The 23873-nt window shown below is 35.4% G+C and overlaps 1 protein-coding gene across 6 annotated transcripts in view; it reads right to left on the bottom strand.

The window, feature by feature from the left end:
• NAV3 (neuron navigator 3) overlaps window positions 1–23873 on the bottom strand; it is a 611692-nt gene that overhangs the window by 263253 nt on the left and 324566 nt on the right. For all 6 annotated transcript variants that reach the window (XM_044228605.1, XM_044228606.1, XM_044228604.1 and 3 more), the window contains exons 2-3: window positions 9520–9637; window positions 8817–8869 (exon numbers count right to left, since the gene is read on the bottom strand). In XM_044228605.1, coding sequence (XP_044084540.1) covers window positions 8817–8869; window positions 9520–9637 — 171 coding nt within the window. The remainder of the gene's footprint in view (window positions 1–8816; window positions 8870–9519; window positions 9638–23873) is intronic.

The following is a 23873-nucleotide window of genomic DNA, read 5'->3' on the forward strand; positions in this document are numbered from 1 at the left end:
AATCTTACTCTTTTACTATGAAGTTATAAATTTGGCTTGAACTTAAATAGCATTTATTTATATAGAGGACTAAAGTTACATATTTGCCAATTTGCTATTTTGTGATGAAATTATTTTGGCAAATGCAAATTTCTTTTTTTTTTCCAATTTATTTATTTTCAGAAAAACAGTATTCATTATTTTTTCACCACACCCAGTGCTCCATGCAGGCAAATGCAAATTTCATCACAAAATCTATACACTATTATTTATCTCACGCACCCATACCCTCCCCAATCTAACCAAAGTTTATATCCATAGATAGGAAACAACAGTATAGTATTTTTAAAAAATAATATATATTGCATGGGTGGGAGAAGGAAGGGAGAGGAACCAAAATATCAAAGAAGAAGGAAGTAGGGGGGCACCAGGGTGGTTCAGTTGGTTAAGCATATGCCTTCAGCTCAGGTCATGATCTCAGAGTCCTGGGATAGAATCCCCAAACTGGGGATGCTCAGTGGGGAAACTTCTTCTCCCTCTCCCACTGCCCCTCCCCCTTGTTCTTGTTTTGTCTCTCTTTCTGTCTCTCTCTCAAATAAATAAAATCTTTTTTCTTTTCTTTTTTTTTCTTTAAAGATTTTATTTATTTATTGGACACAGAAAGAAAGAGATCACAAGTAGGCAGAGAAGCAGGCAGAGAGAGAGGGGGAAGCAGGTTCCCCGTTGAGCAGAGAGCCCCATGCGGGGCTCGATCCCAGGACCTTGAGATCATGACCTGAAGAGAAGGCAGAGGCTTAACCCACTAAGCCACCCTGGTACTTCTCAAATAAATAAAATCTTTAAAAAAAAAAAAAAAAGGAAGAAGAAGAAGAAGGGAGGGGGAGAGAGGAGTAAGAAGAGGAGGAGAGGGAGGTAGAAGAGAGGGTAAAAATCCAGACTTGACTTCTTTTGTCAAACTTATTTATTAATAAGTTAAAAAGCAACTTGGTCTAGACTCAAAGAGACATGAGAACCAATACTGGTTCTTCCTGAACCTGTTCAGTGAGACCCTGTTCCTTTGTAGATTTGCTGTGATGCTAAATGAAAAATGCAAGCAAATCATTCAGCACAACACCAGACATACATGGCTGACATTCAATCATTAAAGTGGTTAAGTAAGTGAAGCTGATATTGTTGAGTGCTCTACAATTTGGTTTCTATGATATGATTTCAAAATATTTTTTGTTACATTTGAAACACAGCTAATATAAATCAAGTGGGCAATATGATTTTTCAAGGGTATTTCACGAATTTTTATCTGAATCTACTTCGATGAGTCAGTTTGACTCAATTTATGTTAAAATCATTTAAATATAATATCATAAAGTAACTAAGTTGGACATTTCTACTGATTTTTACAAATAATTTATCTCATCCAAGATAAACTTTTCAAGTGATTATACTGAGATCAAATGAACAAGACTCTCCTACTTCATCTCCTTTTTCTCTTTTTATAAAAGTAATTTGTGCATTATTTGTCATAAGTTTTTAAGCTAAGAATGTCTTAATTCTTTTTTAAAATGGCCTCATATCTTAGTATATTATCTGCGAAATTACAGTTTTTCAAAATTGTTCTGTTATATATTTTATCACTGAGTATGGTATGTGGTCATTTTCTATGAAATTTCAAAAAAGAGACTGAAAAATATGGAACAGTAAGTCCTTTTAAAAGAGATTAAATTATTGAAGATAACAAAAACTACATTTATGAAAGGATTGTTACAAAATATACTTTGTAATAATAGGTATGATTGCACTTTGTCTTTACTGGGATATGACCTAGTGGTAGGAAACAATTTACAGCAATTAAGTTAAAAATATCAGGATGGGGCACCTGGACGGCTCAGTCAGCTAAGCATCCAACTCTTAATTTTGGCTCAGTCTGTGATCCCAGGGTCCTGAGATCAGCCCTTTGAGAAGCCTTGACCTGGCTCAGTGATCAGTGGGGAGTCTGCTAGAGATTCTCTCTCTCCCTCTTCTCTTCCCCTCTGCTCCTGCTTCCCCTTCCTCTCTCTTTCTCTCTAAAATAAATAAATAAATATTTAAAAAATGGATAAAGAACATCCTAAATGTTTAAGAAATCCAATATATAGTTGGAATATTAACTATGGCTCACAATGGTTACTAGACATGCATATATAAAACTTACTATTTTTCCTCAAATAAAAGAAAAAATATATATATTCTCTCCAAAAAGAAAAAAGAAAAAAATTACACAGATTCTGAATCTAATTCAAAACTAGTTACTTCCTTTCAATGTCTATCTGTCCTAATAATAGCATGAACCAATATAAATATTGATACTCATGAACACATTTAAACTATTTATTCTGTAATATAAAGTAATGTAGCAAAACATTCTTGTATTTTGAACATTTATTTAATATCTTAATGGTAAACCAGACAACTCCAATAAAAATATGATTCCCATGATACTTTTGTTTTTCTTTGTACATTGGACTTAATACATTTTAAGATCTTATTTTACTTACTATGAAGATACTTTTATAAAGCTATAGAGAGTGAAAACCCAAACATATCTCTAAGATAAAATAATGAACAGAAACCATGGTCATTGGTGTTTTGTTAAATCAATCTAGCAAGTCAGCGTTCCATTGCTCTAATTTCCTCACTGCAGAAATAAGCAGAGACCGAGCATTCACTGAATGGGTCACACAGTCTGAATCAGAATTGGAATTAGAATTCCAGTGACCATTGTCCGTCCAACTTAACATACTTCTTTTAATGTTTCCATATTTTAACTTTTTTAGTAATATAGAACAACCTCTAGAGACAAATACAGTTTTAAAAATCATCAGGGTGATATTCTAATAACTTAAGTATAAATTTATTATTATTATTTTTTTAAGATTTTATTTATTTATTTGACAGAGATCACAAGTAGGCAGAGAGGCAAACAGAGAAGAGAAAGCAGGCTCCCTGCTGAGCAGAGAGCCCGATGCGGGGCTCCATCCCAGGATCCTGGGATCATGACCTGAGCCGAAGGCAGAGGCTTTAACCCACTGAGCCACCCAGGCGCCCCTTAAGTATAAATTTATTGACGCTAGTAGTTTATGCTTATTATTCCAAAGTTTGAACTCATATGAAAATAATGAAATTATGATGAAAACTACAAAGTAGAAATTTCTACTTAGCATTTCATTAGAGATCAGAGCTATATTTGTAGTAAAGCATTTGTCTTCATTAAGCTATCTTTTTCTAGCCATTCCAGAAGATGAACAGTTTCAAAAATGGCAGAGGATCATGTGAATGGACTAACTTAGCAATATTCCACTCCTCTGAGTCATAATGCTAGAATCCTGCAGTGTGCCATTTATAAGATTTTATTAAACCTTTAAGAGCATTCCAATATTTTATCTCTTCCCTATTTGGTCAGAAACCTCATCTTCCTATCTTACCTAAATAGATCCTTTAAAAGAGAAGCAATTATAAGCAGTGGCTAAAAAAATCAAAACTTTAAAGGACAGAATACTGATAAAAGCATAAAATACTTTTACTAGGAAGAACAGTTTCACCATCCAGATAAGTATAAAATTATTGAAATGGAATGAAGAGGTCTATAAACTCCATAATTGTATTATTCTGGAAGTCATAATCCCGTGGGACTTGGAAATGGAGAATTAAACCAAATTTTCTACCTTCAAGGAATAAAAAAGTTTAAGAGGCATAAGATTTCCCCAAATCCTCTTATCAGCAAATGTTAAACAACGTGATATGTTGGAAATTAAGACTGAAAGTTGTGGCTGAAACATAACTGAGCTATTACAGTGAGGTCATGGGAGGAGTCAATAAGAAGGTAGGATGAGTTGTGAACCCCATTTGTTAGATCCTCAGCTCTACAGTATGATCAAAATCTTGGTTTACTTCACATCATCAAATTTCCTAATCCCTCTATGCATTTGTGAAGCTCCTTCAATGTAATAGTCTATTTTAAAATAAAGGAAAATTTGTCTTCCCAACAACTTTTCCCCTACATGTCTTACATTTTTGTCTAAGAACCTAGCACTTGTGCCTCTGCTTTTCAAATACATGTTGGGCATTTTTCTGCTATTTTTAATCTACTGGGCATTCTGGACATTCCGAGTATTTATAGTTTACTAATTTATTTCCTTGTGTAATCTCACCAAAGTGTGGCATGCTGCATATATTTTGAATTCTGATACCACCCACCTAGAAATTACTCAACAGGTGCAACCCATATCAGTAACTTCATCTCTGGATAAGGTTAAATATAGTGTTGAATAAGCTCCTTCAAACTGAGTTCCGTTTTTAAGAATGAGTTTAGTCTCAAGTTTATTAAGAAACATAACCATGACTTTGAGACTTAGAATAAATGTGAATCAAATCTCTCAATAATTATGCCAATAAATTGGTACAAGGCAAGTTCATATTTCTCTTAATATGTGTTTGTTAGCCTATGTAACTTGAAAGGTTTATTGTTAAATTTTCCTCACCCATTTCGAGATATAATTGAATTTTTCTTTATATTATAAGGTAAGATAGAGAATCCCATAAAAAAGCATATTATTATTCTCTAGGACTCTGAAGATATCTTATTGATGAATTCCTTCAATTTCTATTTAATCCATTTTCAGATATCCACATTTCACACAATCATATCCCATTGTATCAACAAAGGAAAATGTATCCCTTTTTTTCCAATCTTCTACACAGACTCCATACTTCTTCCTTTGCCACTTCCTTTAGGATTTAGCATCATCTCTTGTCTCCCCAATCCCTGGGTCCTCCTCTCTCCTTGCTGCTTCCTCTTTCTCTACCAATTTCCCTCCTTCCAAAAACTCCCTTCATTTTTCTACCTTCTCAAACAAACAATTATATATATTTGTACAAATATATATACATATACATATGTGTGTATGCATATATAATTTTTCCCTTCAATAAGAAAACTCCTAGAAAGATTATTCAAGGCTCAGTGTATATGTGTACCTCTATTACTCTTTAATACATGGTTACCCTATAGAAGACATTTTCATAAAGGTCATTAATGTCTGTCCGATTGCTAAAACCAACTTCTTCGTTCCAACACACAAACTAGTTGGTTAAGTAGCATTTGACAGTATCTGCCACTTTCTGCTCATCTTACTTTGCCCCATCTCCCTGGGTTAGTCCAAATACTCCAGTTTAAGTTACCATAGCTACCCTAAGGATCCACAAACCATATGTGTGGATCCACCCTCTTAAAGATGGGCTCATTCTCTCACCAATCTTTCCATTTCTTGACTCTACACCTTTGCTCATCACATATATATTGGTATTCCTCAATGTGAGAACTTCAAATTTCTTCCCTCCTGACTTTATACAGACCTTCTGTTGAGATCTCATCCTTTTCCATGGCTTCAGTCATTACCTGTGTACCAGGTATATTCTAATACCTTGCTTGTCACCTTTAGGAACACACACCTAATTGGCTGAAGTCACCTTTCTGCTTGATGTCCCAGTGGATAGATCAAAGTCTCCTTTCAAAATTTGAATTTGTGGGCGCCTGGGTGGCTCAGTGGGTTAAGCCGCTGCCTTTGGCTCAGGTCATGATCTCAGGGTCCTGGGATCGAGTCCCGCATCGGGCTCTCTGCTCTGCAGGGAGCCTGCTTCCTCCTCTCCCTCTCTCTGCCTGCCTCTCTGTCTGCTTGTGATCTCTGTCTGTCAAATAAATAAATAAAATCTTTAAAAAAAAAAATTTGAATTTGTTATCCCCCCCTTTCTACCTTTAGTTGTGTTCTCCCTCTGTAGTAATCATGTCTAACAAAACTTATCAGGCCATATATGCGGGATCATTTTATACTTCCTATATTCTTCACCTCCCACATCCAAATGGAGACTAAAACACAAACTCTACAATTCCCAGAAAGCACCTAGGGTGATCTATTTTTAAATATTAACATCAAATAATGCCTCAGTCCAGCTCTAAAAGCCTTCCAAATGCTCCCCAACCAACTTAGAATAACATGCAAACTCCTTACTTTGGCCCTAGTTGATCAGGCTTCCATGATCCCATCCAAACACCTCACTGTCCTCAAACCACAGCAGTCTTCTATCTGTTGCAGGTATGCACAAAGCTCACTCCCTTCGTAATACTTTTTGTTTTTGCTTCTGCAACGTTGTTGGTATTATTTACTTCAATATTTGTCCCTCTGATCTCAAATAACCCTACATCTTGTCCCTTAAGTGCTCAGCAAATATTGGCTCAGTATGGATTACCTGGTTGTTATTCATCAGAATATTTATCAATGTATTATGGATCCATGCCAGGAGAGAACTTACATTCTTAAAGGCTTAGAACCGTCCAAAAAGGTTATCAAATTCGAAATTTAAAAACAAAGACAATTGGTTACTAGAAACAGTAGCACACCTAGTTTTACCTTACCTTTTGCTATTAAACACAAACAGCAAGCAAAGATCACAGAAGATGAGAAATACAAAAGGGTGTAGTGAAAGGAGTTCTGTGAATAAGGACAGAACTCACCGTTTTGGCTATTAAGCAATATAGAAGCAGGCAACATCCTGTTTGGAATAGATGTATCAAATTCATAATCCTAGCCATGCTCTCTCATGCTCTCTTTTCTATACTTCCTCATCTTAGTTAAAACCTGGAATTTTAATTCATTAATAATATAGTACCAATGCCAGTTCTTAAGAACAGAGGCAAAAATAATTCAACCAAAAAAGCTACATTTTTGTCATACGTATTATTCTGAATAAACACATAGAGGGCATGCCAATTTCAGATTCAAAATTCAACCACATCAGAAAAAAAATTTTTTTTTTAATGTAAAAAATGAGAGGATACAAGTCACTCTCTACTCAAAATTCAATGAGATTCTGACCAATACTATATGGCTGGAAAACTACCTTTTTCACAGCATTTACATTTCTTAGGCTTTGGTTTTTCTGTGTTTCATTTTTCAAATCAAAAGCAGAAAATATTAACATAACACATATACTAGATGTTATTTGACATTTAGGAGCTAATAAGGAGTAGGATGCAATAAAAAATTAACGGAGTCTGATACTTATGAGAATGTTTTCACAGATTTGCAGATCTTTGGTACAGATGTTTCAGATAAATATCTAGGACTAAATTCCTCTCCATAGTTATGAGTTTTGGAGATGCTCTTTCCCCCCACCCCCTTCTGTCATGGTTGTTTACTGGACTCTCTGTAATCAGAATCAGATTGGAATGACAGCACAGAAGATGTGTTTTAGTATCTAGAACTTCTATATAATTGAAATAATAAAAGAAAAACCAAGTGTTGAGTTTAAGAAACATAATATATGATACTCAGGGACCACAGAGCTCTTTAAGCTAAAGTCCTAAAAATCTTTAAGCAGGTGTTAATTCATGAATGCATCCGAATAGAGTTTGTAACAGCACTATTATGTATTTCCATATCAGTTTAGGTAGTAAAGAATGTCCGTGATTATATGTCATTATTATACCCTAATTAAGGTTCATTATACAGATGAGAAAGCTGAGACTCAGAGAGGTTACATCTCTTTTACAGTATCACACAGTGATTATTTTAGGAGGGTCTGAAGGTATTACAATTACTTTCAGTAAAACTATAATTAATTTTCAGAGAGTCACAAATGCACCCAGAATAATTAGATCAGGAATTTCCTTAAAACTGAAGTATTTTGTTTTTTTTAAGAAAATTGTTTTTTATGGCGATTTTTTCACAACAGTTACACAGAATTTATGATATTGTAGTAGTTTCTTAGAACATTTATTAATCACACACACACACACACACACACACACACACACACAACAACCAGATGTGCTAGTTAGTCACTGTTCAAGAATAAATTCCTTTTATTGTTTTGGATTTCAGTATTCTGACCTTAAGGAAAGTAAGTCAGCATACCAAAAGAGTTCACTTCTTTTTTTTTTTTTTTTTTTTTTTTTTTTTTTAACTCTTCCAATCTCTGACAATTAAGAACACTCATCAATTCGCTTAAAATGCCTATTTGGTGCTATAAAGAGTCTTGAAGGAAGCCTCATCTTATGGATTTTGGATATCACTCCTGATTATATCCACTGACATAATTTTAATGAAGGCATTCGTACTTCAGATTTTCCTATACAATTAAGTTGTGGCTATTTAATTTAGAGAGCAAGGAATTTTATCTTAGCATTTTATCCATCTATTTTTTTTAATTACAAAACTTTAAGCTTTACCATTTGGTAAAGATAAAAAGAGGGCTGGGGAAGACACACACCTTTAGATCAACAGCTTTCTGGAAAATGCTGTGAATCATATCTCACGATCAGTCACTCCTCAGAAAACTTCCAGCAGCATGCCTTTGGGGCCATTTCCAAAAGTGCTTAAGAGTCCATGTGTTAACACAGGACTGTTATGAACAAAGAAAATACCATTTATATATATTTTAAGATGCACATGGCACGTTCTGTTCTTCAAACCAGTTGTTCAGACAGAAAGACTCCACTTAAAATTGGAAATGTGATTCACTGCCAGCAAAACCAGTGTTAAAGTATTCAGATACCAGAACAACAACAAAAAGTCAAGATCTGAGAAAACACCTGGAGATAAGTTATTCAGGAGTTACACATATTCAACTGTGCTGATGCTATCACTTGTTCATAAATTGCATTCAAAGAAATACATATGATAGAATGTGATCAAATGATTTCTTAAGCAGGAAGGCATGCCAAAGAAATTTCTAGTCCATTTATAAAGGTAGTTTAACCGGAAGTGAAGATGAGCATTATATTTTAGAATAAATATGATTCTTACCATCTGAGATTGACTCCTAGGACATCCATTGATATCTTCAACTTTTTCATTTGCTAAAGCCAAGAAATAAAATAAAAGAGAGAAAAAAAGAATGACATGCTTAAGCAATGAAGTGAAACACAAAAAAAGGAGACTAAGAAAAACCAAACAAAATAAAAGAAAACAACAAAACAAGCACAATGCTGCTGCTACATTCACTCTGTCTCCCAAGCCATGTACGAGAGGACACACTTGTTAGCTGCTGCCAGTTCCATATGCACAAATCAGGCAAAAAAAAAAAAAAAAAAAAAAAAAAGTGAGTGAGAAGGAAGTTGCTGCTAATTCTTTAGCCCGTGCCAAATGACTGCTGACATGAAACCTTTCACAATTGTCCCTGCTGGATCAGGATACAGTTTCAAGGAATCTCCGAGTATATGAGTGGCTCTAACTAACAAAATGCGCGCATGGGAGACATATGGTTTAATGAAGCGTTCGTTTCTTACAGTTCAGTGTATGTAAAGATACAGTTCTAGCCATTTAAAAGTATAGCCAAACTGCTTTTTTCAAACACTCTCACATAAACATTTTTAATTAAACCCTGGGAGAGCTACATGGATCTCAGAGACTCACGGACAGAGTTCCTATGCATTCAACTGAAATTGTGTTTCACCAAGGCGGGTGGGGGCAGAGACTTCCACGGTTCTCCCCAGAGGGCAGGTCTTACCGATGATCTGGATGATTTCAGCTAGCAGGACTCCATCTGCAATGTCTTGTTGCAAATCCTTGATCAGCCGCTTGTGGCCCGATTTTGCTAGGTAGTGGTTGGCCCAGTCAGTATAAATCTGTTGAACAGAGGGGGAGAAGAAGTGCGATGGTGTGAGAGAAAATAGAGACAATAAAAATGCTTAAGACAAATGTTGGATTCAAAGGGAAGCTATTCTGGATCACATTCCAGTTTAAGAAGTCATAGCTCAAAAGGAAATAGTTGTAAAATAATTTTATACAGCTCTCTCTCCCACTTATCTCTTGTTTCAAAGGAGGATGATTCACTCTCTTTCAAAATCAGGGACTCGTCACTTGTGACACAGCAAAACTCCCTTCCCGGATGACTACTGAGGAAACTCCTGTTTGCAAATCAGTTGGGATTTCACTCTTTCCCTTGGTGCTGTCATACTGAAAATAATCCTGCCTGTCCTTGTAAAAGGAAACCACCTGGACTGATTTATACAAGAACCTATTATGAACATTTCTGTTTCTCCAAGACTTTATTGGATTTGTCATATGAGATACTGTATGTGACAATATTTTGGCATCACGCTATGATATAATCGCAAATGCCGAAGATATTTTACTTGGACTGTCATCTCCCATTTAAGCCTCTTGAAATGTGTTTATATAAGAAAATAGAGGAAGCAAATACAGTTATTCCATAGAAATTACAAAACAGAATTGAGGAGTGGATTATAAATTACAAGGTTGGCAGTCTGGCCTAAAGTAGAGGTGACTCTTCCATGGTAAATTAGGACATAGAGAAAAGCTGGAATTGTTAACAATTTTCACAAACTGAAACACTTCTGATTTTTCAAATGTTATGAGACACCTAAGGTCATCTAATTATAAGGGAATAAATAAGCATTAAGATGTTTCAGCTTTATGGGTGGCCCCTATAAATATATTAGTAAGTTTATAAAAAGGCAGACTAAGAAGAACACAATATCTGAAATGACAATAGAGGAGAGGACCTGATTGAGAAATATACGTACAAAAATGTGCTACAGAAACACGAACTGGGAACATAGTGGAACCTGGACACAAGAAGTGAAGGCAAGGGGCAGCTGGGTGGCTCAATCGGTTAAGTTTCTGCCTCTTGGTTTCAGCCATGTCCTGAACTCAGGGTCCTGAGATGGAACCCCCTACTCAGGCTCTGAGCTCAGCAGGGAGTCTACCTGAAGATTCTCTTCCTCTGCTCTCCCCAGCAAGGTTCCTGCATGCCTGCCAGTTCTTTCTCTCTCTCAAATAAATAAATAAATCTTTAAGGAAAAAAAAGGGGGGGGGGAGCGAAGGGCCTTCCCCAGAGAAGTGACCAGATAAAGAAAGGCAGAGTGGCAAAGGAATCAAAGACACAGTTGAAAAATTTATAGTTAAGGTAGCAAGTCTTAAATTAGGACAAATTAGACTGGAAAGATAAATTGAATCTTTTAGTCATAAGCACCGAATGCCAAGCAAATTATTAAAAAAATTATTACTTTTTGTTTTTAACAAGACCAATACATGTTTTTAACATGAAACAAAATAAATCAGAAGTATAGAAACTAAGACGTAAAAGTTTCCCCACAACTTGCAACCCCTACTCACTTTTCAATACTTTGGTATGAAAACTTCTAGAATTTTTTCTATGACTACACACTTCACCACATGACATCACATTACATACCTACACATACATAGACACACGACAGGATTTTTAACCAAAGATGGCTCAAATTTCACATATCATTCTGTGCTTCTCAACTTTTTACATAATGATATTTTAATAACACTGCTACAGCCATTTTACCTATATGTACCTCAATATTTTTGATGTTATATTGGACATAATATCAATCCTCTTGTTGAAAGATATTTAATTTGTTTAAATATGTTCCTATCACATCTAAAGTTGTAAGAGACATCCTTAAAATGTATCTTCACATACTTAACACCCTAGTAATTTTATAGGACCAAAACCTAATAGTGGGACTGTTGTTTTTTTTTTTTTTAATGGATCCTAGATACAAACATTCCAAAATAAAACTTAGAAGTCAGAGAAAGTATTTCCTTAGTTTAGAAAATACAAAGTGACATCTTAATGCAATGTAGTGGTGATTAAATTTCCTAAAAGACTATATATAATTGGAAGCATTCAACTGGATAAGAAAAAAAATAAGCACAACAATATTATACCTCCTTTCCCTATGTTCATGATCCTCTTTATATCAAAGATATTAGTGGAGAAAAGTTACTTGCATACATGTCTGCCAAATAAGAAAACAAAAACATGGTTCTTGGATACTCTTACTTGGGGATCATTTTCCTCAAAATTTTATTCTACTTGTATTTCCTGTTTTGCACTAGAAAAATATAATTTTACAAGGATATACTGTTCAGAATCCAAAATGTTGAGGACTTTCCCCTTATCGATACATCATTCAAATGATAGCATTAACTGTTGGCCTTCTACTACAAATTTTAGGTTGAGTCAGACTGGATTTGTGCCCTTATCCCCATAGGCAGTAAGTTATAGGGACCAGCTGACTTTAAAGCATCCCACAAAGATGAAGAACATGAGTTCTGGAGACAGTACACCTGGCTTTAGGCCTAGCAGACCTCTTACTGCCCTCTGCCCACCCACCAACCCAAGATGTTGGATAAGTTTCATATCCTTTCTAAACCTTAATTTCCCCATCTACAAAATAAGCGTGATAATAATTCTTACATTGCAGGACTGTGTCAGGACTAAATAAGATAGCACTTGTAAAGTCCCCTTCACAGAGTTAGACCTAAAGAAATGTCTGCTCTTATTATCGTCATTATGGTATCTAGTATTAGCCACGGTGGCTTTCCAGCAAGTATTTATTAAGGGTATTGTTTTGTAGACTTTAAAAATTTTGAGAGGATTGGCAGAAGATTGAAAGAAAATGGACTCCTTGTTTCTTTCTTTCTTTTTTTAAGATTGTACTTATTTATCAGAAAGAGAGAGAGAGGGCATAAACAGGGGAGGGGGAGAAGCAGACTCCCCAATGAGCAGGAAGCCCCACATGGGCTTGATCTCAGGAACCTCGGGTCATGATCCAAGCTGAAGGCAGACACTCAACCCCTGAGCCACCATCCTGCCAACCCAGACTCCTTGCTTCCGACACCACTCATGTCTCTGACTCCTCCTAACTTCTTTCTGATTCATTGTGGCCACGGATCTGTCTGCCATCCAAACTCAGAGGCATGAATCTAATCCCAAGGTTGCAGTGTTCTCATTCGGGTCTGCAACACCCCCTTTGGGATCCACGGCCACCAGGTTCTATGTTGCAAGTACTCTGTTTTACGAAGGCACTAAATTGTGCACAAAACACTTACTCAAATACACACAGACTGGAATGTATTAGAAATGAAAGTAAGAATACTTTCATTCTCCTAATGCATTCCACCAGCGTCTTAGCCTCTATCCAAATTACTTCTGGAACTTAGGTGAGAAAACAGATGGGACACTAGTTGATTGGTTTCAAGACCAATCAGGTTTCAAGACCAGGCCTGGAAAAGCCTCTGATTTAGCTCATGAAATGTTTTTTACTTGATCCAGGATTTCTTCCAGAGGATTCCCAAACCTAAGTGCTTTGACTTGTCTCGCATCTTTAATATGTGAAGCATTGCTTAGACCACAATCTCTGACTTCAGTTGCAACCAGCAAAATCAATTCAGACTATATAAATAAACTGAAGATAAATCTCCTTTTAAAAAAGACCTTGTACTTATTTTTTCTTAGTATGTGTAAAAGATACTTAAGCCCCTTCAAGCAAATTAGTACCTTGCAAATAGATGTTATAACCTAGATGAAATATAAAACAATTACAAAGTAACTTATAAATATATTTTAATATCATATTTAAACTTGTTTTTGTTGTTGAAAACCTTATGTATATAAATTGGAGAAAAAAGTGGTTGAAACATGAGGTATATCTAATGAAGATAGTCTTCAAGCAAAGGGTACAGAGTATATAAATATATGCAAAACTCACCAGTAAAATTATTGTACAACTCTGATAAAAGAGGATACAAACAACCTTGTCAACTGTTATATTAGAATCAACTCTTAAAATAAATACAACAGAATGGTAAAATCGTGTCCAGATTTTTGATCTGAACTCCAAGTTGCCTTTGGTTCATTGCCCCCTACCCTAACACATACACAAATCACAATATGTAATCCCTTGGCCTCACTTGAAATGAGCTACAAAATGAGTGGTAATGATTTCTGTAGGATTATGCTATAAAGTAACAACTATAGGTTTTTAGTGAAAAAATTGATATAATTGGGCACAATATCAAATTAATCATAAATTAATATTTAGTCATCAAGGCCTGGCTGAAGCTTTAAATAAAATTTATCTCTAAACATCTGAAGCCAGTTTTCCTCACCTTTTTAACTCCATTATTGTAAATATAAATGTCATCTCATATGGTAAATGTATTTTAGGAAATTCTGAAAAATTAATGAGATTAGACTTACCAAACGATACTTAGAAGTTCAGGTAAAATCATATATATATATATATATATATATATTCATTTACCATAATTAAATATGATAAAAATCAAAAGTATGGTGGCATAATTTATATTTCATATTAATCAGCATGAATTTTAGGACCTATTATGCAATATATGTATCCTTTGAGGAACGTTCTATATTGTTGGAATTTCTGCTCTGTCACGTGATGTCCATCTGAGCACTGACTGAACATCATTTTCTCTCAGTGTCAGAGCTTTTGTCTTCGGTAAAATGGTAATCATAGTATTACCCACTAATGGGATTATTGTGTGGATTGGATGAATTTATACTTTTGGAACACAGCCTTTCACTTAACAAGTATTTGTCAAATGCTGAATATTATTATTCTCTATTTTAATATATATTTATATTACAATGAGATTATTAATATTATGAGCTATTATAATTTTCAAATCCTTAAATCCTAGTTACCTGCCCAAAAATAGTTAACCTAACTAAGGAAAACTGCTGCAAGACCTAATGATCTCTTAGTTTAGTCATTTGCTCTTACAATATTTCTCCTACAGTGCTTATTTCTCATTAAAAGGTAATTGGTTCAAATAGAAGGAAATAAATGTGCCCATATGACTTCTGTCCAGTGAACTTGTCACAGCAAAAAAACAGCAGAAGAACATCTACTTTGATTCTCCACAGAGTCCTAAGTGTTTGTTTAAAGTATTATTTTTTTTACTATAATGTGACACATAGCCTTTGTATATCACAGCACACTGCCCCTGAAGTTTTACACCAATATTTAATTTGGTATTTGATGAGTATATTATAAGTAACCTAACAGTTATAGAAAAGTAATTATGACTTTTTGTTATTACATGCACTACTCTTAGGTATATAAATGTTTCAAAGAAATACAATATTTTTAATGAGTGTTAAATGATCAGAAAGTATAAAGTGGACTAGAGGAAAAGAAAACCTCATTTAAGAACCTACTTTAATAGAAAGACACAAAATTATAACCTGATTGAAAATATTATAAATGTCATCAATTGATTTTTAAATGTTAGCTGAGCTAGATTTATTCCTGCACCTACTTACACAACTAGTTTTTTCCCCAACATTCAAGCAGCAGCTATATATTCCTACAAAGCACTGCTCTCTGATATTTTCAAACTATTGGCTTTGAGAAGTCATATAAGATGTTTTAACCCACAACAGAAATTGTGTTGAAAACCAATGAATTCAACGGCAATAACTAGGCTTCTATATCTTCAAAAGCTATATAAGACTAAGTACATAAAATTGACAAATAAATGGTAGATTAGGGAAGTGTAATCATGACATAAGTATTTTTCCCACAAAGATGAAAACTTATAGTGGTAAGAGAATTGAAGGAAGGCAAGGTCCTGAGAGCTTACCTAACAGGCCAACTGTCTCGGCTGAGTTTCATAGTATCATTTGGACCTGAAAAGGGACTTTGATAGACAAGGTCTACCAAAACAATATCGAAAAGCATCCATTTTATTTCTAAAATCCTGAGAACCATATGGAATTATCAAAGAGGAAGCTAGTTATTCTAGAGAGCACTTGGAATAAGACAGGAAGGATGCATAGTTCTAATACAGGAAAGTAGTTAGAAGAGGTGGGGGGAGATGGGAGTACAGTTACAATGCAATTCTGACAGGTACTGTAAGTTTCAGCACTCACCAGACGGGTGTTGGTGGATACTAGTATCCATGGCAAGATGTCCCATCCTGGCGCCATGATAATTAGTAACCATGCTTACCAACCCTCCCAGAACCAATCATTCCAGGGAGAAAAGATGAACAAAGGAAGGTGAAGAATCTGGAACTGAGTGAAAGTTTTCCTCGAAGACTGAACTTCAAATCAGAAGCGACTGAATTATTTTGCACTAGGAGCAATAAATTTTTTGCTACTGCACATAAAGAGATGTTTGGGAGGTGAATTTATACATTTATTATTTTTAAAAGATGTAATTTTGTACATCTCAGTTTTAGGACTCAAAAATTCATGAATGTATGCAATACTGGATAAAGGAGGTTGAGAAATTACAACTTGGAATTTAGACATGAAACATTCTATTTTGATAAAAAGTCAATCACAGACTGAAACTTTAGATGCTGTTACAGAACTGGTATGAACAAGAGATCCATGGAGTCTAATCTCATGACCCTTACAGACATCTCAATACTGAAGACTATGTGGTATTACTAAGAAGGGAACTCATTCAATGTTTTTGGTCACACTGATATGGTCGTAATATATGCAAAAGATTCATCACGTAAATGGTTGAACTCAGCTGGTTTATTTCATTTTTACATCAAGGAAAATGCTGGTTTTTTTAATGGAGTTTCTCATTATTATGTATAACTGCAATGAAAGGAATAAAATATCTAAGAATAAATTTAACCAAGGAGATGAAAGACTTATACTCTGAAAACTGCAAATAAATTGAAGAAGACACAAACAAATGGAACAACATACCATGCCCATCAACTGGAAGAATTAGTATTGTTAAAATGTCTTTGCTACACAAAGCAATCTACGGATTCAGAGTAATCCGTATCAAAATACCAATAGTATTTTTCATACAACTAAATTTGATAATCCTAAATTTGTATAGGACCACAAAATACCCTAAAAAGCCAAAGCAATCTTGAGAAAGAAGAACAAAGCTGGAGGTATCCCAATTCCAGATTTCAAGATATGCTACAAAACTATGGTCATCAAAACAATATGGTACTAGGACAAAATAATACACATAGATCAAGAGAACAGGACACAATGTCCAGAAATACACTCATATTTATATGGTCAATTAACTTATGACAAAGGAGGTAGGAATATACAATGGAGAAAAGGCAGTCTCTTTAATAAATGGTGCTGGGAAAACGGGACAGCTACATGCAGAACAAGGAAAGTGAACCACCTTCTGACATCATATACAAAAATAAACTCAAAATGGTTTAGACACCTAACAGTGAGACCTGAAACCATAAAACTCCTGGAAGAAAGCACTAACAATAATCTCTGCACCATTGTCCGTAGCAACATATTAATGAATATGTCTTTTCAGGCACAGGGAACAAAAAAAAAAAAATAAACTATTAAGATTACAGCAAAATTAAAAGCTTCTGCTCAGTGAAAGAAATCAGTAAAATAAAAAGTCAACCTAATCAATAGGAAAAGATACTTGCAAATTAGTGTCTGATGAGAGTTTAATATTCAAAACATATAAAGAACTTGCACAACTCAACATAAAAGAAAAACTGATTAAAAATTGGGTGGAAGACCTGACTAGACATTTCTCCAAAGAAAACATATAGATGGCCAACAGACACATGAAAATAGGTCAACATCAGAGAAATGCAAATCAAAATCACAATGAAACATCACCTCACACCCATCAGAATGTCCAGTATCAAAACCACAAGAAATAACGTGTTGGCAAAGATGTGGAGAAAAGGGACCCTTCATTCACAACTGGTGAGAATGTAAATTGTTACAATCACTGTGGAAAATAGAATGGAGGTGTCTCAAAAAATTAGAGCCAATACCATATGACCCAGTAATTCCACTACTGGTTTATTACTCAAAGAAAATGAAAACACTAATTTGAAAAGATATATGTATCCCAAGTTTATTGCAGCATTATTTACAATAGCCAAAATATGGAAGCAACCCATGTTTCTATTGATGGGTGGATGCATGAATAAAGAAGATGTGGAAAATTATTCAGCCATAAAGAGAGTATGAGATTTTGCCATTTGAGACAACATGGGTGGATATAGGGGGTATTATGCTAAGTGAAATGAGTCAGACAGAGAAAGACAAATATCATATGATTTCACTTATACGTGAAATCCAAAAGAACAAAACAAATGAACAAACCAACAGAAACTCACAAAGAATAAACTGGAGGTTGCAAGCGGAGAGAAGGTTGGGTGATGGGTGAAATAGGTGAAGGAGATTAAGAAGTACAAACTCCAAGTTACAAAATAAATTAGTCACAGAGATGCAAAGTGTAGCATAGGTAATACAATCAGTAATACTGTAATAATATTGTGTGGTGACTATACTTATGGTGGTGAACATTGAGTAATGTATAGATGTGTCTAACCACTACGCTATATACCTGGAACTAATATAACACTGCATGTCAACTATACCTCAATGATAAAAGTTGTTTTAAAAAAAAAAAAAAAATTTTTTTTTTTTTTAGTTTAAATAAATCAAATAAAATGCATAAAACAACTTCGTAGGGGTTCGTTAAATTTATAGATTTTAATTATGGCAACAAATAAATATTGGAAAAGCATTTATTTTGACATCTAAATCTTTTGGGGACTCTGCAAGAAATAAAACTTCATATTAGAGAAAGAATTTTCAAGCTGAAATGTTTGTTTAAAATTGACTATTAATGAGCCAACAACTCCAGAAAATTAGTGAATGGTCTATGAAGGTAGGTAAATTCTAAAGTAAACATAAAACTCATTTTGATAATTTCCCTTAACTTTTTCTTTATTTCTCACATCCAATCTCTGACCCAGTTCTATTAATTTTATCTCCTTAATACCTCTTGACCCTTCTGCTCCATTACTGCTATAATCACTCTGGTTTAGCTTTTCATCACCTCTCACCCAAATTGCTTTACCAGTCCTAAAAACAGTCTGAGTGTAGGCAGACTAAACCTTAAACTATTCTATACAGTATAAATAGTGATTGCTTTAAAATGCAAAACTGATCAAGTAATTTACATTCCTACTTAAAATTCACCTAAGAGCTCCCACTTACTTTGAGAAAGGAAATTTCCTTATGAAGCCAACTTATTTTTTTTAACTGTTTGTTTCTTTTCTTTTTTTTTATGCTGTTAGTCAATAATTAATGATGTATGGTATGATGACTAACAAAGCCAATTTATTCTTTTTAAAAGCGAATTGGTTTAAAGAAAAGTAGCCAAAAGGGCGGGGGGCGGGGGAGGAAAAAAGGAAAAAGGAAGGTGTAGCTGTGAAGGCTCCAGAAGAATGAAGACTGAGGAAAGTCACATAAAAAGATGGGCTTTGATAAGCAGAAAAAAGGGGAAAGCATATTCCACCAGCAGATACAGGTATAACAGAACATAAAAAGGTCAGAGGTATGAAACAGCATACTGAATTCACTGAATACAGAATAATTCCATTTGGTCGGAGCATGGGGAAGAGGTACATGGAAAGACTAGGGGTAAGAGACTAGGACTCAGTGTGTGAGGGGAGGGGTTATATATAAAGTTAAGATGGCTGCATCAATGCTTTTAGGTGAACTTTAGCTTATTTATATATAGGGACTATAAACGTGACAGTTAAGACTGTATTTCTTTCTTTCTTTTTTTTTTAAGATTTTATTTATTTGTTTGACAGAGATCACAAGTAGGGAGAGAGGCAGGCAGAGAGAGGGTGGGGAAGCAGGCTCCCTGCTGAGCAGAGAGCCTGATGTGGGGTTCGATCCCAGGACCCTGGGATCATGATCTGAGCTGAACGCAGCGGCTTTAACCCACTGAGCCACCCAGGCGCCTCATATTTCTAAACTGTAGCTCTGGTGCAGCTAGAAAGGCTGGTGGAGATCAGAGAAAACGCGCACAAAAGGAGCTTACTTAAGAGGCTAGAGGAAGACTTCAACTTTCTAGATGGATAGAAAATACTTTTCTGCCCTGTGTTTTCTAGAAAATCTCTTTCAATACAGCAAGAGGAAGAAAACAAAACTCAAACTCTATTTCCCATGATCACAATACATGAATATGGAAAACAGGTGAAAGAATGATAAATGATTTAGCAAAGAGGAATAAAGAAAGAGTAAGCCCACAGGAGCCTGCCGAGGGAGACAGCATAGCAATGTCAACAGATTTTCCCAGAGAACTCCAGTGGAGCGCAGGAAGTGCGGGCATCAGACCAAACAGAAGGTGGGGTGAATCAGAGTCAAGAGATGTAGGACTACTTGCCTCCCCATCATGCTCTGAAGAGCCAGTAAATGTAGGCCAGGGAAAAGCCAGATTTGAGCTTCTAGGCAGACAGGAGGGTGGCGGCATAGGAATGAAAACGGAAGGTTAAATGAAATTATGCATCCTGATGTTGTGACTTCAGCAACTGTCTTCCCCCTTTTCAGAAATGCAGGGTTATATACCCCCCACCCTCAATCCAGCCAGAAATGGAAATCTTTCTCTGACAACAGTGGTCATCCCTGAGACCAACAGACATTCAAGTTCAAGGTGACCCATCAATCAACCAGCTGGCCTGTGGATAGTCTATAATGAATTCTAGAGGACAATAAGAATTGTGTGTTTGTAAGAGCACAGCTTTATACTGTCTCAACTTCATAAAAAGAGTTAGAGGTTACCAAATGTTTGATGAGATCTTTTAAAATAAAATATAGATGCTAGATAAACACAAAAAAGAAGTCAGACTAAAATACAGTAAAAATCAGGGGCAGAAGGAAACTTCAAGAAAATTATAGTATTAGTGTCTCCTACTTGGACTCCAAAAATAGCCGGGCTTATAGCCTTTATAACCGTCTTTACATCATCCATATAAATGACACACTCAGAGTTGCACAGTTGTGTGTGGTAGCCTTGATAGGCAAATATAAAAGAATTCTAAAAATGCCTTCATTTTTTTGTTTTTAAGAAAATATAAATATTTATTTAATTTTTTAAAAAAAAGTTTTGATTTTAGGTACGAAGGAGAAAACTTCTTAGTGCTGGCCCGTATATTAAAATTCTAATCCATGTCACATATATTAACAATAACATATTCCCTGTGAAGGGATTACCAGTCTTAAGTAAACATGAATAAGCTTCAAATACATGCATAAATGTCACTTTATATTAATACTGCATTTAACTTTCCCAGTTCCTTGAGAGAGAACTTCCTGACTAAGAATACACCTAAGCTGTCCATAGTATTTATTGTGGCCGTAAGCCAGATGGAACAAGTAATCACCATCAATATTTTCAAATCTGGCACATGGAATCCTATGCATCCCAGTGATACATTTCCTCGATATGTAGCTATAAAATGTACCCCTTAATTCAAATTTCAGATTTTACTGGAATGAAAATTATATTGATATTTTCACTTACAACTGCATATATCTGTTTAAATTTATAGCCACAAATTATTCGCGTGGACTATAATGAAATCTCTTTATTTTCACACTGTGGATAGGAAATTTTTAGATGAACAGATAAAGACCTCGAGATAAGCTGATAGGAAAAGAATGGATAGGGCTTATTGTGTGAACTCCAGTATGTTCTGATTTCTTTCACCTGTGGTTTCTTTATAGAAAAAAATAACCAAGGCCATAATATAAACCATGGCACCCATGATCAAATCAAACTGGCCAACACTGACTGAGCAGTGCTCCGCTGGGTATTGTAAGCAACACTAAAAAGTAAAAGGCACAGAGTTTGTCCTTGAGGAGGGAAGGAAGGCAGGGGGAGGGAACAGGTTAGCCAATTTTGAGAAACTTCTAGGTCTTCTCCATAATGATGCCTGCCTAGTCTTTCCCCCACCTCACCCATGGAGTGGCATTCCAGCTCCTGGACTCTCTGTCCAAATCGTCACTTCCCACACTCTTGTGAAGATTCCTCACCATTCACTTGAGGCCATATGTATTGCTCTCTAATCTTTCCTACTCCAAATGTAAAGAATACTTTGTCTCTCGAGTCCATTTTTCTCCCCTAACCTTAGGTATTAATCATCCTGAGCAATTTCATTACTGGTGTGGACAATCTATCAAACACTAGCCCAGAAAGTAAATATATAATGAAGAACCATCTACCCTGTCTTAAATGCACAGTGCCTATTTTTAATGATCTTTTCTTCTACAGATTATATGACATTTTGTAAATTTTTGAAAAGGACTTGAATATTAAGATTATGTAGCATGATTCTGGTATTAACGTGTATGTGTGGTGTGTATGTGTGTGTGTGTGTGTGTGTGTGTGTGTGTGTGTTCCAACCCAACGAAGGGCTTGAACTCATGACCCTGAGAATAAAAGTTGCATGCTATACAAACTAAGGTAACCAGGCACCCAATTTTGGTTTTAATTTAAATTTTATTTCACTTAACTTCAATTGCATTTCCACTACTAACAGCAGTATGACAGAAAGGGGAGGGGTGGCTGTGCAGAATTCTTTCTCCAAGATGATGTCTATTAGTAATAGTGTTGAGAGTAAAGCACTGTTTTAAACATGTAAAATGACTTAACTCACTCAATCCTCAAAACTCCCTAAGAGGATACTATCATTCCATTTGAGAGATGAGGATCTTGAAACAGAGAAGTGTTTTCCCCATGTCACAACAGTAAATGTTGCACCGAACCCAGATTTTCTGGCTTAAATCCACACTCTCAGCCCAAACAAAGGTAATATTTCATTTACAAGCCTTGCTTAATTCTAGCCTCTACAGTTATTTCCATTGTATCTGACATCCATCTCAAAATACGGTGAAAAACCTCCTTTATCTGACTGCTACAACATCTGGCATTTATAGAATGTCCTATGGGGAATGCATCCTAACAGCTTGCAAAATTGTAATAATGCAGGTGACAACAAGAGCTAAAATCTGCATATTAAACTGTACCAAAGAGTATTTTAGGAAATCAGTTAGGAGGACTTTTAGTACTCACACTTTTCTAGAGAGAAATAAGTCATGCTCCTTGAGATTCTTTGCTTTTATCTCAGTCTGTAATTGATGTCAATTGATAATGCAAAGGAATTCAAGGTAAATACTAGCAACCATCCTTTCAAAGACCAAATCAAGTGGCAGGAAATGCTTAAGAAAATAGTGCCCATGATGGGGCGCCTGGGTGGCTCAGTGGGTTAAAGCCTCTGCCTTCGCCTCAGTCATGATCCCAGAGTCCTAGAATCGAGCCCCCGCATCGGGCTCTCTGCTCGGCAGGGGGCCTGCTTCCTCCTCTCTCCCTGCCTGCCTCTCTGCCTACTTGTGATCTATGTATGTCAAATAAATAAATAAAATCTTTAAAAAAAAAAAAAAAAGAAAATAGTGCTCATGAAACATGAAGTGAAGAGAGAATAAACATGTCTATGTCTTAGCATTTCAGAGTTTCTTGGCTTCTGAATTGGGTATCTCCAATCACATGCCAGTAATAAGTGGTGAGGAATAGGCTTGAGAGAAACTCTTAGTGTAAACCAAAGTTTCACGAAGTATGGTCCAGGATCAACATCATCAGAATCATCTAGGAACTTGTTAGAAATGCAAATTCTCAGTCCTCAACCCAGATCTACTGACTCAGAAAGCCCGGAAGTGGGATCAGTGATTTGAGTTTTAACCAGACCTCCAGGTGATTCTGATGTGTACAGATGAACCCTGTTCACAGATAGAACTGCTTTTATTTCTAACACTTTAAACTGTATTTTCTTGTAAAGAGGATGCTATTCTTCATAAGGGAAAGGCAGAAAAGGCTTATGGTTTATACAGCATTTCCCCTTATCTCCTAAATGTTTCTTGCTATCAAGAAAAACACACCAGGCCCATAAAATACTGATTTGAAAATGCCCTTTGCAAACCATTCATTCCCATCTTTTAAATCCTTTAAATGATGAGTGATAAAGGTAGGCATCTATTTCAAAGGTTTTTTTTCCAAATTTAAAAAAAAAATGCACACTTCTTTATTTAGAAAGAAATGAAGGAGTGGTTTGCATTTACTTAGACTGAAAACATAGAACTTGGAAGCTGAGAGAGAACACTCTTCCTGCTGTGCTAAAAAGCCACAGTGGAAAGTAATGGAAATACAAATGCATCAC

This window comes from Neovison vison, chromosome 12 (assembly GCF_020171115.1).
Source record: "Neovison vison isolate M4711 chromosome 12, ASM_NN_V1, whole genome shotgun sequence".
In the NCBI taxonomy this organism is placed as follows: domain Eukaryota; kingdom Metazoa; phylum Chordata; class Mammalia; order Carnivora; family Mustelidae; genus Neogale; species Neogale vison.